Raw genomic sequence first — 19,069 nt, 5'->3', positions numbered from 1 at the left:
GTACACTTCTTTGTGCTATTTGAATAGCTTCTAATTGATAACTCTTAACTTGAATTTTCCCCCAAGCCGTAGCAGCCTTTCTGATTCTGTCCCAGGCTGGGAACCTGGTTTTGATGTCTTCCTTATTCTGTTCTTTCCTGTCCATTCAGTCACTAGTTCTCATGGATTCTTCTATAAAGTTTCTTGTTTGTCCCTTTCCATTCCTACTGCTTCCAGGCTAGCTGGGGCCCTTATGACCTCTTGCCTCTACTGTCTGCGTAGTCTCTTAGATGTTCTGCCTCACACTGCTTTTCTATTACACACATTCTGCTTCTCTATTACACACATTCTGTTTCTCTATTACACACATTCTGCCAGCCCAGTGTTCCTAGAACAGAACATTCATTGTAGAATCAGAATGAATCTCCTACTCATTGCAAGAATCCCTTCTCATCTCATCACCAGAGAACATCATTCAACTTCTACCTGAACACTTCCAGTAATAGGAATTTTCAAAATTTCAAGCTAATTGGTTTCCTTGTTAGACTCTAAGTGCTCTAAGTATTAGAAGAGCTCTTTGTTGTATTTAGCCAAAATTTCTGTCCTTTTAATTTCCACCCATTGGTCCTTGTTGTGTAACAGCAAACACATGCTTCTCCTACCGTTATTAATTTAATCATCAAATATTCAAATGCCTATTTATGTGCCAGGAGCTCAGCTAATTACACATATTTTTCATTTAATCCTCACAACAAGGTGTGAGTATTATCCCTGTTTTACAGATAAGGAAACTGAGTTTCAGTGAGATTAATGATTTATCCAAGGATACAGAGCTCATAAATGGTGAAACTAGGATTTTAATCTAGCTCTAATTTTAAATTCTGTGGCTTTACCATTGTATTGTCTTCCACACAGAAAATAGGCCTGTTAATAGATCTGGAGAAAATAAACATTTAAACAGGTACACAATACAGAGATGGAATAGGGATTGTAACTTGCACAATGGTTAGAGTAGGAAAAGTGATTAAGATACAATGACCATACTGGGGAGTTCATGCTGGAAAGAAGTGGAAACAAAATTTAAAAATACAGATTATATTCAGGACCTTAGAAGTCAAACTGATGAGTTTGGATTTCATCTTATACGTCAACTAATGAGGAGTCATTGAAATAACTGTTGGAGATAAAGTACTATTAGAGTGAATAGTATTGCTCAAAAATGTTCCTTAATAGCTATGTCAGTCAGAAAAGAGCCCTCTAGAGAGAGCCATACGATCCATCTCTTCCAGCATTCTACTTAATGGCATAAACAAAGATAAAAGAAAATTCTGTATTTAACTTTTAAAATTACAGTATATGAGATATGCATATATATATATAAAATACATAGCAGTTCATATAAAAATCTGTTGGATTTTATTTGATCACAGATTTAATAAATGGACTGCACTCATATATGTATAGCTTTCAGATCTTAGTAGTCATAGTCCTCATATATACCTATTGAGCTAGAACACCTAGCTGTGGTGTAGGTTTAATACCAGGAGTTACTTTAACAAAATGTTGACAATTCAGACGAAGGTAACATGGATGATGAGAGTTGTAAAACAGTGATTACAGCCCAGATTTTAGGGAACCGTAGCAGTTGACAAGCATCCATCCATCCATTAGTTCATTTTATAAATATTTATTGATAGGCTACTTTGGACCAGGCATTGTGAATAGGACATTGCGTACCAGACATACAGTGTTGAACAAAACACTAGTCTGAAATAGTGAGAGCTGTAAAAGTAAGGACTTCAGCCCAGAAAACTAAGGAATGATATATTAAATGGAGGAATCCCCTTATATTTCATACAAATTATAAATTAGTAAAGTTTTGTTTACAGAATGGGTAATAACCAGGAAACTTTTTTTTTGTAATTCTCAACTATCATACTGTCAACTATATCTTTCTCTTTTCATAATTTGTATCCCTAAGTACTTAGCCCATAAGAAACTTACTGCTATTGAAACTCAGAACAGAATGACTAACTTCTTAAAAATACCATGAAAGTAATAGTACACTCTTTAGAGAATACAGTCAAAGAAGTTTTTTAATGTGGCAAGGTATGAATTATTGCTTCATAGTATTAAACTTCTGTAGATTCGCAATGTCATTTCTTAATTGATACTGGAATTACAATTATATATCTTGCTTATATATAGACTATTTTGAGAAGGATGTACAAATAACTATAGAGTTCTGGAGAATGATGCTGAGGGGGGCAGGGAGGGAGATTTTTATATTACATCTTCTTTACTGTTTGAGCGTTTTACCTTAAAATATACTATTTTATAATTTAAAATAAGTTTTAAAAATTCTGCCTAGTGACTCCTCTGGTTTTTCTAAACTTAGTCATATGATGAATTTATTAAGAAAACTGAAGCCGAGCTTAGCCAAGATTTGGAAACATCACCAACAGCCAAGCCTCAGATTAAAACGCTCTCCTCAGCTTCTGAAAAACCCAAGATCAAACCTCTCACACCACTACACAGGTAGAAATTTTTGATAACTTGTCTGTATTCTGCCTTGTTTGAAAAAGGAATAAGGGAATATTTTCAGTAGAAGTTACCCTTTAAGTAACTGAAATTACAGAAGTAAAAATATTATTTTCTATTTTTAGTGTCAGTAAATTAAAATTGTTACATATTATAATTAAAAATTATATGTATAAGGTATTGATTTTAAAATACATTTTTAATCCTGCAGTCTGATGGTTACAATGAAAATGGTACTTTCCAACATTGCTAGTAGTAGCATAAGTTGATGTAGACCTTTGAAAAAAACAGTTTGGCTGTGTTTCAGAAGTCAAAAATAAGTCTGTAACCTTTGACCCAGTAATCCTATTTCTGGAAGTCTAAATTGAGAAAATGTGGGGTACTGAAAATCTCTATTTGCATGAATATATTTATAATAACATTCGTTATATTCTTTATATTCATAAAACATTGGAAACAATTTTTATGGCCAAAAATGGATGAATAGCTCAGTAAATGACGGTTCTCTGCAAGCGATGTAATAGTATGCAGTCAGTAAGCAAATACAGAAGATACTAAGTTGCAACATTAGAATATATAATATTGTGTATTAGGAAGTCAGGTTATCATATTTAAATTTTGAACAAAAAGTAAAGGTTAGATCAGTTCAATTGAGAAATAGGGGTCATTTCAGAAAATGTTATTCATGAATGACTAAAAGCAAAAAAAAAAAAACATTGGCATATCATAGAAGCTGAACATAATAGGTTATTGCTGGAGTTAGCAGAAGGAAAAATAAACAAAAGCCAAATAGTGAAAACCTTGTACTCATTTATTCTTAGCAGTTTGTGTTTTACCTTTTAGAAAATGTGGAGCCTTTGAAGGTTTCTTTAAAAAGTATTTTGGGACATTTTTGTTAGAGAGGTATGGCAGGCTCATTACAATTAATTTAGCATTACCTAAATTTGAATCCTGGCTCCAGTTCTAGCTGGTTCTGTAACTGTGGGCAAGTTATTTAACCGCTCTGTGCTTCAGTTTTTTAATAGGGATTTATAAAGGTAAGAATAATACCTGGTTAATACACATGTTATGAGGGTTAAAAGACTTAACAGGGCTTAGGACACAGTAAGCATTGTGTATTAGCTGCTGCTATTATTATTATTATAGTTACTATTTCTAGGGAAGCAGTAAAAAGAAAAAAGTTTAAATCATATCATACCCAACTATCCCACAATAGCAAATGTCAACAATTAGATATGTTTCCTTCCAGGATTTTTTATGCTCAGATTTTGTGTGTGTGTTTTTGTTACATATGTATTTTTCCATTATATTATGAAGTGTACATTTTAATTTCTACATGATATGCTATTGAATGGCTTTGTAATTTTCTTAAGCTACTGAAGGATTTTAACCAGAGAGTGACACAGTCATGTTTTTGTTTACAGAGATCTTTCTGACCACAATACAGAGGAAAGATAGAAAAGAGTAAGCTTAGAAGCAGGAAGAAAAATAGTCTAAGCCAGACCTCAAGTAAGCAGTAGTAAGAAGAATAGAAAACAGGAGACATATTTTAGGATAGTGAAGGATTAAAAAGTAGACTTGAGCCAGGCACGGTGGCTCACGCCTGTAATCCCATCACTTTGGGAGACTGAGGCAGGTGGATCACAAGTCAGGAGTTCGAGACTAGCCTGATCAACATGGTGAAACCCCATCTCTACTAAAACTACAAAAATTAGCTGGGCATGGTGGTGCGCGACTGTAATCCCAGCTACTCAGGAGGCTGAGGCAGGAGAATCGCTTGAACCCGGGAGGTGGAGGTTGCAGTGAGCCAAGATCATGCCATTGCACCCCAGCCTGGGCAACAGAGCAAGACTCCATCTCAAAAAAAAAAAAAAAGTAAACTTGATAAGTTAAAGTGCTAGATGGGGTAGCAAGTCTAAGATGACTCCCGGGTTTCTCTTAGGTAGTTGATTGGGTCAAGATTTCATTAATTTAAATGGAAAAGGTGGTTTTCTGTGGGAGGCTTATGATTTTGGTTTTAAGTGTTAATTTTAAGTGCCTGTTGTTTAAGTGAAACTGTGAGGAAAGTTATCAGGGTTAGAAATATGAGGAGGATAAGCACATATACAGTGGTTGAAGCCATAAATCACCCAGAGGAGATAGCATTCAGAGAGAATAAATGGGAGCCAGGTACTCAAGATGATAAAATAGCAACATTTTAGGGCATTGTAAAAAGGTAGGACGTGAAAGCCAAGTATTACAGTTTAGCAAATGAAGTCAAGAAAATAAAGAGAGTGAATGTAGCCTCTTCTGTTATCTATAAAGAATAAGAGAGGACAGTAATATGGGGTGGTTTGAGCAAATAGCTTTGAACAAATAAGAGAGAGACAACTTTTCTTCCTGCAGACAGGAGGAAAGGCAGTTAGGATGGCTGTGAATATGGATGAACTTGTAGGTAAAAGTTTGAAGGTAAAGTTCATGCCTGTTGGCCTCTGTTTTTGTCATCTAGTGACAAAGGCAAGGTCATCTAGTGAGAGTGATGAGAGTTAGAAATAGGCTTGATGAAAGTGACATAGATTGACGTACCTACTGTAGAGAAGAGGAAAGAAGCAGTTGTCTAAGAATGTCTGCTTTTTGTTACCAGTTATTATAGTAATATGTTTATTTCTGCTCATTAATTTTTACACGTCAGATCTGAAACGGCAAAGAATTGGAAATCACTAACAGAGTCAGAACGTTCCAGAGGATCCCTGGAGTCTATTGCTGAACATGTTGGTATGTAACTAGAAAAAATAATTAACTTGTAGCTACATAGTCTAAGGATTTATGCAAAGGCCTACAAAATTCTACCTCTATAGCTTTTTTATTAAAAAGTGAATTTCTTAAGTAGATTATTTAACATTTTAAAGTTACTTTTATATTTTAAAGTGATTTATTGGCTATGTGTAAATTATATGAATCCTTTTTGTTTGTTTTAGTTTTTTGGGTTTTTTTTTTTTGTTCGAGACAGGGTCTCACTCTGTCACCCAAGCTGGAGTGCAGTGGCATGATCATAGCTTACTACTGCAGCCTTGACCCCCTGGGCTCAAGCAACCCTCCCATCCTAGCCTCCCAAGTAGCCAGGACCAGGATCACAGGCGCATGCCACCACGCCCAGCTCATCTTTTTTTTTTTTTTTAAGAGATGGGTGTCTCACCGTTGTTGCCCAGGCTGGTCTCTAACTCTTGGACTCACGCAGTCCTCCCACCTCAGCCTGGCTGAACATTACCAGCACTTCAGCCAAAGTGGTGAGATTATGGGCATGAGCCACCACAACTCAGCTGAATCAGTCTTTATTGTCCAAAATTTATGAGAAAAACCAAAGTATAAAGATTAAATAGCTGAGTATATCATCCGCATCTCTGAATTTCCCCTAACCAGATTTTAAATCTGGTTATATATATTTTCAGCCTAACTATTTCTTAGCTAAATAGCTGTATACATTTTTCAGTTTAACCAAAAGAAAGTTAATTATTAAAAATAAAATGTAGGCTAGGCGCAGCAGCTCACGCCTATAATCCCCACACTTTGAAAGGCTGAAGTAGGCAGGTCACTTGAGCTCAGGAGTTTGAGAACAGCCTGGGCAATATGGTGAAACTCCATCTCTACAAAACATACAAAGTTAGCTGGGCATGGTGGTGCACACCTATAGTCCCAGCTATTTGCAGGGCTGAGGCAGGAAGATCGCTTACACCCAAGAAGTTGAGTGTACAGCGAGTTGTGATCAGCCACTGCACTCCAGCTTGGGTGACAAATTGAGACACTATCTCAAAAAAAAAAAAAAAAAAAATGTAATTCAGTGAGAAAATAAAACTGAGGTGCAAAGAAACATCAGTGACAAATAGAGATTTGGCCATGCACAGTGGCTCGTGCCTATACTCCCAGGTACTTAGGAGGCTGAGGCTAAGGATCGCTTGAGCCCAGGTTCAAGGCAACAGGGAGCTGTGACCACTGCACTCCAGCTTAGGTGACAGAGCAGATTCTTGCTCTTACAAAAAAAAAAAAAAAAAAAAAGATTTGAATTTAAAACTTTTAACTCTTGGTTTGTTAGCTCATTATATTGTACTTTGATCATATTTTGCACGTTTAGCTCTTAAAGTGCTATATTTGCAGAAATAGTTGATCTATTTTCTTTTTAATTCAAGAGCTTAGTTGAAGCTCCTAGGAAAATGTATTCTTTTAGAAGTATATATGGAAGTCTGTTTCTCCTTCACTAGTTTCCTGTTTGAAAAATGTTTGTAATAACCATCATACAATTCTATTTTTGCATGATTTGAGGATGAATGTGCAAAGCAATGGTTCCATCAACTTAGATACATTTTTCTTCACTTTATAAGTTAAGACAGTGCTTAAGAAATTATTCCAGACTTTAGAATTTTCAGTAATTTTAAATGTTGATACAGATGATATTCTCTTAAAAGAAAAACTTATAAAGTAGCCAAAACAGGTCATATTTATTGACTAGAGGGGTTTTTTTCACTAAAATTTGGCTTTTCTCTAAACTTTGGTTCACAAAATTGAAAGATAGTGATTAAATAATTTTGATGTGGTGATTTGTTTTTTCTTTAAGATGCTTCACTGTCTGGTTCTGAGAGATCAGTATCAGAAAGGTCTTTATCTGCATATGCAAAGAGAGTAAATGAATGGGACAGTCGAACAGAAGATTTTCTGACCCCATCTCCAGTTCTCAGATCATCAAGGAAAATCAGAGAAGAATCTGGAGATTCTCTAGAAAATGTACCTGCATTACATCTTCTCAAAGAATTAAATGCCACTAGTAGAATTCTTGATATGTCAGATGGCAAGGTTGGAGAATCTAGTAAAAAATCAGAAATAAAAGAAATAGAGTATACAAAATTGAAGAAGAGTAAGATTGAAGATGCCTTTTCTAAAGAAGATAAATCTGATGTCTTACTGAAATTAGTCCTAGAACAGGGAGATTCATCTGAAATTCTTTCAAAGAAAGATCTTCCTTTAGATTCTGAAAATGTTCAGAAAGACCTAGTTGGATTAGCTATTGAAAATCTCCATAAAAGTGAGGAAATGTTGAAAGAGAGACAGTCAGATCAAGATATGAATCATAGTCCAAACATCCAATCAGGAAAAAACATTCACGAACAAAAGAACACAAAGGAAAAAGATTTGTCTTGGTCAGAACATCTTTTTGCTCCTAAAGAGATACCATACTCTGAAGATTTTGAAGTGTCTTCTTTCAAGAAAGAAATTTCAGCTGAATTGTACAAAGATGATTTTGAGGTGTCATCTTTGCTGTCACTCAGGAAAGACTCTCAGTCTTGCAGAGATAAGCCACAGCCAATGAGGAGCTCTACAAGTGGAGCCACTAGCTTTGGTAGTAATGAGGAAATCAGTGAGTGCCTAAGTGAGAAAAGCCTTTCTATCCATAGCAATGTTCATTCTGACAGGCTGTTGGAACTCAAGTCCCCTACTGAGCTGATGAAAAGTAAGGAGCGCAGTGATGTGGAGCATGAACAGCAAGTTACTGAATCCCCTTCCTTGGCTTCAGTTCCTACTGCAGACGAGTTATTTGATTTCCACATTGGTGATAGGGTGTTGATTGGAAATGTTCAGCCAGGAATTCTTCGATTCAAAGGTGAGACTAGTTTTGCTAAAGGATTTTGGGCCGGAGTGGAGTTAGATAAACCTGAAGGAAATAACAATGGAACATATGATGGCATTGCATATTTTGAGTGCAAAGAAAAGCATGGTATTTTTGCTCCTCCTCAAAAAATATCTCACATTCCAGAAAACTTTGATGACTATGTAGACATTAATGAAGATGAAGACTGTTACTCAGATGAACGATATCAGTGCAATAATCAAGAGCAAAATGATACAGAGGGTCCAAAAGACAGAGAAAAGGATGTCAGTGAATATTTTTATGAGAAATCCCTACCTAGTGTGAATGATATAGAAGCCTCAGTTAATAGAAGTAGAAGCCTTAAAATAGAAACAGACAATGTACAGGACATTTCTGGGGTACTTGAAGCCCATGTTCACCAGCAGTCTTCAGTGGATTCACAGATTTCTTCAAAGGAAAACAAAGACCTCATTTCTGATGCCACAGAAAAGGTTTCCATCGCTGCAGAAGATGACACTTTAGACAATACCTTTTCCGAAGAATTGCAGAAGCAACAGCAGTTTACAGAAGAGGAAGACAACCTATATGCTGAAGCTTCAGGAAAGCTTCCTACACCACTTCTGGATCTTTTAACAAGAGAAAAAAACCAACTGGAAGCCCAACTGAAGTCATCACTAAATGAGGAAAAAAAGTCAAAACAACAACTGGAAAAAATCAGCTTACTGACAGACAGTTTACTAAAAGTCTTTGTAAAGGACACAGTCAATCAACTACAACAAATCAAAAAAACCAGGGATGAGAAAATCCAGCTTAGCAATCAGGAGCTTCTTGGTGATGACCAAAAGAAAGTAACACCCCAAGACCTATCCCAAAATGTTGAGGAACAGTCGCCAAGTATTTCAGGTTGCTTCTTAAGTTCTGAATTGGAAGATGAAAAAGAAGAGATTTCCTCTCCAGATATGTGTCCCAGACCGGTGAGTATTTCGTCTAGAAAAAGTATCAGTATACCTTTTGACACTTTTAACAAGGCAACTTACCTTGCCTATATAGTACATTTTAATTCTGTGACTCCTGATAGGTTTTTTTTCCCTTGACGTGTTGTTTATTAAAGAAGGATCACTGTACTGGTTTTTAAAGGCCTTGTAGCTGTTTTTCCTGGCTGAAGTGTAATTGTCCTCTATTATGTCATGAGTAGTCAATATAGGGTTGTCACAAGCACTGGCAGGTTTTGGGGAACTAAAACATCCATTTAAACTGCTGAGTTGACAACCCCTGTACTGTCCACAGATTACATCTCCTTCCAGATTCACTGAACAAATTCATTCCATGGAGCTTTCCAGTGGCTCACCACCCAATTCTTTTTTGCCTGTGAAATTGTTTACATATCTACTCAGTCATGGTTGGCCTGCAGAGGTTAGCAGTTGTGATGTTGATTCTGGTAAAATGAAATAGATCCACTATGACATGCACTCAGACCATCAGCTTGTTTATGTTGCCCATGGACAGTTGAGCAAAAGTAATGACTTTGAGTAACTTGAGCCAGATGGTCACCAGAGGTGAGAAATTTTATATCCCATTTCCATATCCCATAGACAGACAGTTCTTTAGAAACAGAATAATGATAATACAAAAAGCGGGGAGAGCCCTAATCAATAAACATTTTATAAAAATTCAGTTATATGCAAGGTTTATATAAGTAGAATTGAGGGAACAGGATAACTTTTTCTTAGATTGTTTATTAGTAGCCACCATATTGTTTTTTATTCTGCTTACTTATAGAGAAATATTAGATATATAAATAATGCATTTACTCTGTCTTTATTTAAAAAAAAATGATATGAGGTCCCTAAATGGTGCTCTGTTTGAATGGTTCCATTTCTATAGGAGAGCCCAGTATTTGGTGCCAGTGGGCAGGAAGAACTTGCTAAGAGACTTGCTGAACTTGAACTCAGCCGGGAGTTCCTGAGTGCGTTAGGAGATGATCAAGACTGGTTTGATGAAGACTTTGGTTTGAGCTCTTCTCACAAGATCCAAAAAAATAAGGCAGAAGAAACCATTGTACCTCTAATGGCAGAACCTAAAAGAGTAACCCAACAACCATGTGAAACATTATTGGCAGTCCCCCATACTGCAGAAGAAGTAGAGATTCTTGTACATAATGCAGCAGAAGAACTTTGGAAATGGAAAGAATTAGGCCACGATCTTCATAGCATCAGTATTCCTACAAAACTGCTTGGCTGTGCCAGTAAAGGTCTAGATATAGAAAGCACTAGTAAAAGGGTCTACAAACAGGTAGGTGAAATAAAAGGATAATTTTAGTTTTTAAACTTTTCTCCCATTGTCTGAAATTTGGATTCTTAGCCATTTTGTTTTGTTTTGTTTTGTTTTTCTCTATCAAGGCGGTTTTTGATTTAACAAAAGAGATTTTTGAGGAAATATTTGCTGAGGATCCCAACTTAAATCAACCTGTCTGGATGAAGCCATGTAGAATCAACTCTAGTTATTTCCGACGAGTGAAAAATCCAAATAACCTTGATGAAATCAAGGTAAACTGCAAACTATAAAGTGTCTTCTTTTTTGACTTGCTGTTCATTTACACATATCTGTAAATGTTATAAAAGCAGGTGCTCTTCTGTATGATTAACCTTTGTGTCTTCAGGACCTGTTCCATAGTGGGTATTCAATAAAGATTTGTTGACTTACTGAATCCATGAACAGTGGAGGGACTGGAATGAGTGAAAGGGCTGAATCCTCAAGTTTGTGCAAAAAAAAAAAAATTCTTTTACGAGTCATTTTCTCTATATACATAATTATAATATTTAAGAAAAATTAGGAAATACCTAGGGAGATAAATTATTGCAACTAATAGGAGTTTTAGGTAAGTTTTGGGGGTTTTAGAGATAGGTATAATGTTCTAAAAGTACATATGAATACGTGTCATATATATGTCTTTTCAATATGCCAGCCCTGGACACATAGGTGTTAACTTCTTTATCTTTGACTTTGGAGGTTTCAAATTGGTAATGTGGTTTTGAACTATGTAGGATAGTAATGTGATACATAAAAATATTTATTTTGTTATCTAAGAAACCTTTGTAAACCTTTGTCCAGAAGCTACAAGGACTGTGAACTTTAAAGTCACATTGGTGGCAATCTGCTCTGCCTAGTCACATGTTTCTTTACGGCAAAGGTTATATTTCCAGAGCAGTGATTCTCAACTTTTAATGTGCATGTGAATGATCTGAGGATCTTGTTGAAATGGAGATTCTGATTTAGTAGGTCTGGAGTAGGACCTGAAATTCTGCATTTCCAACAAGCTCTCAAGTCATGCTGGTCCTGCTGGTCCTGCTGGTCCTGCTGGTCCCAGGACCATGCTGAGTAGCAAAGCTTTAAACTTGTATTTCCCAAACTTATTTGATCACAGAAAGCCTTTAAAAATATTTTATACTTATAGAACACCAACAGATATTTATGAGATGGGATGTATGCTTACCTCAGGGGTTGGCAAACTATGGCCCATGAGCCAAATCCAGGCCCCTGTATGTTTTTATAAATAAAGTTTTGTTGGAACACAGCCATACCTAGTTGTTTACATGTTACAACTACATGTAACTACAACAGTGGAATTGAATAGTTGTGACAAAGACCACATGGCCCACAAAGCCTAAAATATTTACAGTTTGATTTTTTACAGAAAAAATTGGCCAGCCCCTGGCTTAAAGTAACTAGCTTTTTAAAAACACTTTGTATACTCCATTCCTTCTACCCTTTCACAATTGAAAATGCTTGAATGCTATGTGTGTCTGTGAACAGGTAGGGAGTGATGGAATTTCCAGGCACATTGGTACTTTGAGAATCTTTCCAGGTGATTCTGATTCATAAATGTGTCCCTTCCCCTGTTAAGAACATTGTTTTTTTAACAGAACAACCATAAAAGTAACAAAATAAATTATTAATAACATTAAGTTGAGATAAGACAAGATATATAATATATACCAACAATCAAACTACATGCATCAATATAGCATACAATAAATGCCCACTAATTTTAATATTGACATAACATTTTGTAAAGTTTTTAAGGGTGATAGTTCAAATATTGTTAGTAGTAAAATTATTATGCTTCTCATACTGAAGTGTTGATATTTTTAAATTTAACATATTTGAGTTTTGGTGCTTCAAAATAAACTATCCCAAAGTCTTTTGCTTTTCTCACATTACATTGTCCCCAAAAATTTCTTTGAGATTTTTCCAATTCAGAGATTTATTTTATGCTTTCTTTAGTAGTTTTGCCAGCTTGAAGTTAGCTAATGGTAGTTTTGTTGTTGTTTTTTCTTTGTTTTTCTTGAGGTGGAGTTTCACTCTTGTTGCCCAGGCTGGAGTACAATGGCGTGATCTCAGCCCACTGCAACCTCCGCCTCCTGGATTCAAGTGATTCTCCTGCCTCAGCCTCCTGAGTAGCTGGGATTACAGGCATGCACTACCTCACCCAGCTAATTTTGTATTTTTAGTAGAGACAGGGTTTCTCCATGTTGGTCAGGCTGGTCTCGAACTCCCGACCTCAGGTGATCTGCCGCCTTGGCCTTTCAAAGTGCTGGGATTACAGGCATGAGCCACCGCACCCAGCATGGTAGTTCTTAAGTAAACTCTAAAGTGATTTTTCTTTGCAGATTAATCAGTGGGTTTTACTTTGTTGTTGTTGTTGTTGTTATTTTTAGATAAGATCTCGCTTTGTCACCTAGGCTGGAGTGCAGTGGTGCAATCTCAGCTCACTGCAGTCTGGACCTCCTGGGCTCAATCAGTTCTCCCACCTCACCCTCCTGAGTAGCCAGAACTACAGTCATGTACCACCATGCCCAGCTAATTTTATATATTTTTTGTAGAGATGATGTCTCTCACTATGTTGCTCAGGCTGGTCTCAAACTCCTGGGCTCAAGTGATTCTCCTGCCTTGGCTTCAGAGAGTGCTGGGATTACAGACGTGAGTCACCGTGCCCAGCTAGGTTTTACTTTTATATGTTGCGTAAGTGAATAAAGTCTCAGCGTTTGGAATGCTTTTCCCTTCAAATTGCTATGTGGAACTGTAAGTGGAAGAAATTTGTATGATAATTTTATTGTAAATATTATATTCTTATCATGAATCTGTTTACTGCATTGTAAACACATGAAACTCAGGAATTTCTGTTGTTTGTGTTTCATGTATTTGTCTTATTTCCACAGAGCTTCATAGCAAGTGAAGTACTCAAGTTGTTCAGTCTTAAAAAGGAGCCAAACCACAAAACAGATTGGCAGAAAATGATGAAATTTGGAAGAAAGAAAAGAGACCGAGTGGATCATATCCTGGTCAGTGTATACAACCAAACTGTTTTTATTTTGACCATATCTTTTAAACTCAGAATGCAGTTAGATTCTAAAAGGAAAAGGGATAGACTTATTCTTAAGTCTATGGTATTAAAATCTTAAAGCCTTTACTTGCTGCATTTCTACCCCTCAGTTTTGTTAACTATTTTCTTTTGTACTCAGTAGATGAACATTTAACTTGATCAATAGTATTTTATGTAGAACTTGAGAAATTTACTCAAATGGAAGCAAAGTTTAGGGTAGTGAATTGAAAAGAGACCAGTGTGGACTCTGGAGCCTGTCTGCCCATGTTTAAATCTCTTGATGTGTAATCTTGGACAAATTTATCTAACATTTTTGTGCAAAGTGAAGGTAACAATAATAGTACTTACCTGATAAAATTATTAAGAAAATTAAATAAGTATATGTGTAAAGCACTTAGAATAGTTCCTCATATACAACTCAGTAAATAATAGCTGTTACCTCATCATCATCACTATTATCATTATCCAGAGCATTCCCTGGATAGGATTTATTTGGTTTTGCAATATATTTCTGTAACATTAGGAAAGTGTTTATCAAAAAAGAAAAAAAGAAAAATTCAGGTTTCACTCTAAACATTTTAATTCTGGACCTTTTATCTATATTGACATTTATATAATGAAAAAAAGTGTAATACTTAAATTTATCACCGTTCTCATGTATGTACCTCTCTAGTGTTTCATTTACTCAGTAATAACTGTACTAGATAACATTTGCTTAGTATTTTATAGTTTATCATTCTTATGCCTTATTTGATTTTTTTTTTTTTTTTTTTTTTTTGAGACACAGTCTCGCTCTGTCACCCTGGCTGGAGTGCAGTGGCACAATCTCTGCTCACTGCAGCCTCTGCCTCCCAGGTTCAAGTGATTCTCATGCCTCAACCTCCCGAGTAGCTGGGATTACAGGCACCTGCAACCATGTCCAGCTAATTTTTGTATTTTTAGTAGAGATGGGATTTCGCCATGTTGGCCAGGCTGGTCTCAAACTCCTGACCACAAGTGATCCGCCTGCCTTGGCCTCCCAAAGTGCTGGGATTACAGGCATGAGCCACCGCGCCCAGTGTCTTATGCCTTATTTGATCCTCACAATAATTACATGAGGTAGGAAGGACTAATGTTATTCTTTGTTTTACAAATGAGGAAATTTAGATTCAAAGATGTTAAGTGACTTGCCCAGTAAAATAAGAGACAAGATTTTAATCAACTAATTCTTCATAGATCTTCACATCTCAAGAAAGTGAATTTGTTCTCCTATTTCTATCATGTTTTAAAGTCTGAATTGTTATTAATTTCCAAGTTGTTACTTCCTTTACTTCTTAGGAATTAAAGAAAAAAGCATATTAAGAGGCATTCATCTAACCTATCAGCTAAATTGATGATATCCCCTATAAATCACCTCTGTATATACATTGAGTCAAAAATTGTGCTAATTAAGGACTGATGTTAACAATAGTAAGCAAAACAGACACAGACCCCACCTTCATAGATTTCCAGTTTGAAGGCAGAAACCAGCCATTAATATATCGTTTACACACAAGTGTGTAAGTTAAGCATAAAAATGGAAGAATAGGGAGCTGTTAAAACCACAGAAAGCTGATATAATGAGGATGGTCAAGGCAGGCTTCTCTGAGGAAGTGACATTTGAGCTCAGATCTTAAAGATGAATACATGGCAGCAGTAAGAGAAAATGAGGAGGAAGCAAAAGTGGAAACCCCTGATAAACCCATCAGATCTTGTGAGACTTAATTGCTATCACGAGAATAGCATGGGAAAGACTCCCATGATACAATTACCTCCCCCTGGGTCCCTCCCACACACGTGGGAATTCTGGGAGATACAATTCAAGTTGAGATTTAGGTGGGGACACAGCCAAACCATATCAGTACCCTGACAGCAGAGGCTTCCAGTAGGTGCCAAACAGGGTCAGTTAAGCAGACATCTCTCTAACAGTTATCAGAAATTCTCAAATACTAAACAAAATGTTTCTTTTGCAGGGGTAAGGTTATTATAGCTTGGGTGAGGGGAGTACTGTGCATAAGAATTGAAGCAATTTAGCAACTGGTAAACAATAATAATAAAGTATATATTATGTGACTATCCCCTTTGCTGGTTGTAAAATATTTTTTAGCTTCCTACAGAGAGACCTGACCTATATAACTTTTTGCATGAGCTCGTTCTTCTTAATTTTTTTTTTTTTAACAAAATGATACTGTCAGCTTCTTGAGCTAATTATTAACAAGAAATGCTAAATGAACTAGTCTCCTCTCCCATAATTAGATTTGGTAAACCTTGTATTTGCAGATTCTAATGTTTTTACATTTTAGGGGGATTGAGATTTAAAACAATTTTTTTAATAACACGTAAAAGTTTTCTCAAACCACTTCCTCTACTCTCACATTACAACAATCATCACCACACAAGAAAACTTCTGTGACCATATGTGTGTGGACTTTTCCCCCACACACCAAGCAGTGGACACCAGCTGGGTATCCTCTGAATCAGTTCTGATACTCCCTACCCAGATATAGTGTCACATCCCACAGAGTGAGTGCTCAGTCCCCAAGACTGCCCCTGCCCCCTCCACACACACATACCAGTTGCAAGTCCAGGCCTCCAGAACTTCTGATGGACTAGCTTCAAGTTGGGGCTCCCAAGATCCACCTTTGGGTTTAATTAATTTGATGGAGTAGCTCACAGAACTCAGTAAACACTTACTTAGGTTTACTGGTTTATTAGGAAGGATATTGCAAAGGATACAGAGACGCATAGGGTGGAGTATGGGAAAGGGGCACAGAACTTCCATGCCTTCCCTGGGCTGCCACCCTCCAGCAACCTCCAGGTTTAGCTATCCAGAAGCTCCCTGAACTCTTTCCTCTTGGGTTTTTCTGAAAGCTTCATGACATCAGCATTCCTTCCCCCGAGGTATTGGGTAGGACCCTCTCATGGGAGGGCCTTAAGACCCACAGTCAGAAAGGTAGGGGAACATTAGAGTGAAAGGAGGGCAGGCCTGCCACTGAGGCCTAACATCCTTGACATTTTTTTTTTTTTTTTTTTTTTTTTGAGACAGAGTCTCGCTTTGTTACCCAGGCTGGAGTGCAGTGGCACCACCTCGGCTGACTACAACCTCCGCCTCCCGCGTTCAAGCGATTCTCCTGTCTCAGTCTCCGGAGTAGCTGGGATTACAGGCGCATGCCACCATGCCTGGCTAATTTTTGTATTTTTAGTAGAGACGGGGTTTCACCATGTTGGCCAGGCTGGTCTCAAGCTCCTGACCTCAGGTGATCCACCTGTCTCGGCCTCCCAAAGTGCTGGGATTACAGGCGGGAGCCACCGCACCTGGCCAACCCCCCACATTTTAACAAGACTAAAACAAGGGCTATGGGAATTATTAGCCATGTTTTAAGTTTTTACTAAAAGAATGAGCTTATTTTGCTCTATGATTTTGTTACACTTTTCACCCATTATTGGTTATTTTTCTAAGTCTTTTACATGTTTAATTATGAAATATTTTTAAAGTATAAAAAAGAATAGAAAATAATATAGGTGCATTGTTTCTGCATCCTTTTCCTTCATTCTGAGCTCGGTTGCATCTACCTAAAGTACACACTTAGTATTTCATTAACTTCAGGCCTTTAATGTAAACTCTCAGTCTTTAAAATGTCTTTATTTCAGCTCTTACTTTTGAGTTATATTTTAGCTGTATATAGAATTTTAAGTTGATAGCTCTTTTTACTTAAGCAGTTTGAAGATATCTCATTGTAATTTTGAAGCAGCATCATTGTCTGCGGTGAATACCCAGGGTTCGTCGTCTCGAGCTGAGAAAATTAACGACACAGACACACATACATGAAGTGGGTTAAGGAGTGGAAAGTTTAATAGGCAGAAGAAATGAGAGAGGAGAGCAGCTCTCTCTTTTATGAAAGAGAGGTGTTCCGGAAAAGGAAAAGCGGTGGACCGCAGCAGATTTTATAGGCAGGCTTTAAGAGGTGGTATCTGATTTACATAGGGCCCACAGATTGGTTCCACCAGGTGTGATGTTTACTGGTGTGTGGGGAAGGCTGGTCACCCCACCCTAATCTTATTATGCAAATAGATTTTCTACTTGGCCAGTGCCATCTTGCCTGCTCCTTACTGTGCATGTGGCAAAGAGAAGAGAAGATGGAGCTGCCATTTTGAACAGGCCTATTCCACAGGTAGTTTTTTCTATTGGCACAATTGCCGGCATTCGCTTGTGCAAGCTTCCAGCTTGTTTGTCTGTGTCTGCAGCTTGATTTTACAGGCTGCTCTTCGTTAGAAAAAAAAAAATGATTTGGGGGCTGCTTTTCATTAAAAGGAAAACCTTACCAAGGACTTCCTTACCCTATCTGCTTAAGTAATTTCTTTTTTAACTTTTATATCATTCTGACCTCTCTTGTTGCTTTTGAGAAATCTGACAGTTCTTTATGGGGAATTGGTCTTTTCTGTTTTCCATTTAAGATTGTGTGTGTGTGTGCGTGTATTCTGTAATTTTTCTGGATATGTCTAAATGTGGATTTGTTTTTATTCTGCTTTAGACTCCTTGTGCTTATTGAATCTATAGATTCATATCTTTACTCAGTTCTGGAAAATTCTCAGCTATTGTCTTTTAAAAGATTGCTTCTTCCAGCTTTCCCAATTCTCTATGGAACTTCTTTAGACATCTTTGGCCTTAATTCTCTTTCCATGGCTCCTAACTCCTCCCTTAGGTAGTCATAGCGCTTGCCTCTCTTTTAAATCACTATTTGTTACTTAGGATTTTCCCTCCTTTCTCAGAATTTCTTTTGTTATATTTTTAAATATACAAATTTATATTTTATATACAAATATATGTTTTAAAATATATACAAAATATATACAAATATATGTTTTAAAATATATACAAAATATATACAAATATATATTTTAAAATATATACAAAATATATACAAATATGTATTTTAAAATATATACAAATATATATTTTAAAATATATACAAATATATATTTTAAAATATATACAAAATATATACAAATATATATTTTAAATATACACAAATATATATATTTTAAATATACAAATATTTTTGTTATATTTTATCTAATACATCTACATATTTATATGAGGACTTTTTTGGCATTATCTTTACCATTTCTGCTGGAACTGATTCTTGACAGCTGTAGTTTTCTTGTAGAGTTGTTTTTTGTTGTTTTTTGATATATTCCAAGAGTTTTTCAAATTTTATCTATAATTAATATTTGGATATTGTAGTTCAAAAGAGCAGGAGAAGACAGTGGTTAATATTTTGGACAGCCCAATACTATAGATAAAATGAAGTCGTCTTTTCCTATAAAATGGATTTTTTTTATTGTTTTTCTAGAGTTTTGACTATTGGGAATTTTGCTTAGGATCTCTAGTTTTAAAAGTTTCTGAATCTTCCTGAGCCTCCTTCAGTATTTTTGCATGTAATAAACCCCAAAGTTCTCTCATGGGGATTCTTTTATAAATGGAGAGAATGGCATAAGCAGTTAAGAGCAAGGTCTCTGGAATCAAACAG

General features: G+C 36.3%; 1 protein-coding gene across 16 annotated transcripts in view; it reads left to right on the top strand.

Annotated features, from left to right (window-relative positions):
* Positions 1 to 19,069, top strand: part of CEP350 (centrosomal protein 350) — a 159,586-nt gene that overhangs the window by 130,226 nt on the left and 10,291 nt on the right. For all 16 annotated transcript variants that reach the window (XM_054656347.2, XM_054656344.2, XM_009439208.5 and 13 more), the window contains 6 exons: positions 2,378 to 2,517; positions 5,192 to 5,274; positions 7,109 to 9,111; positions 10,022 to 10,429; positions 10,537 to 10,683; positions 13,357 to 13,479. In XM_054656347.2, the coding sequence (XP_054512322.1) occupies positions 2,378 to 2,517; positions 5,192 to 5,274; positions 7,109 to 9,111; positions 10,022 to 10,429; positions 10,537 to 10,683; positions 13,357 to 13,479 (2,904 nt within the window). The remainder of the gene's footprint in view (positions 1 to 2,377; positions 2,518 to 5,191; positions 5,275 to 7,108; positions 9,112 to 10,021; positions 10,430 to 10,536; positions 10,684 to 13,356; positions 13,480 to 19,069) is intronic.

The sequence above is a fragment of the Pan troglodytes genome, chromosome 1, assembly GCF_028858775.2.
Source record: "Pan troglodytes isolate AG18354 chromosome 1, NHGRI_mPanTro3-v2.0_pri, whole genome shotgun sequence".
Lineage (NCBI taxonomy): Eukaryota > Metazoa > Chordata > Mammalia > Primates > Hominidae > Pan > Pan troglodytes.
The sequence above is the reverse complement of the archived record's forward strand: the minus strand, read 5'-3'. Positions and strand labels throughout refer to the sequence as shown.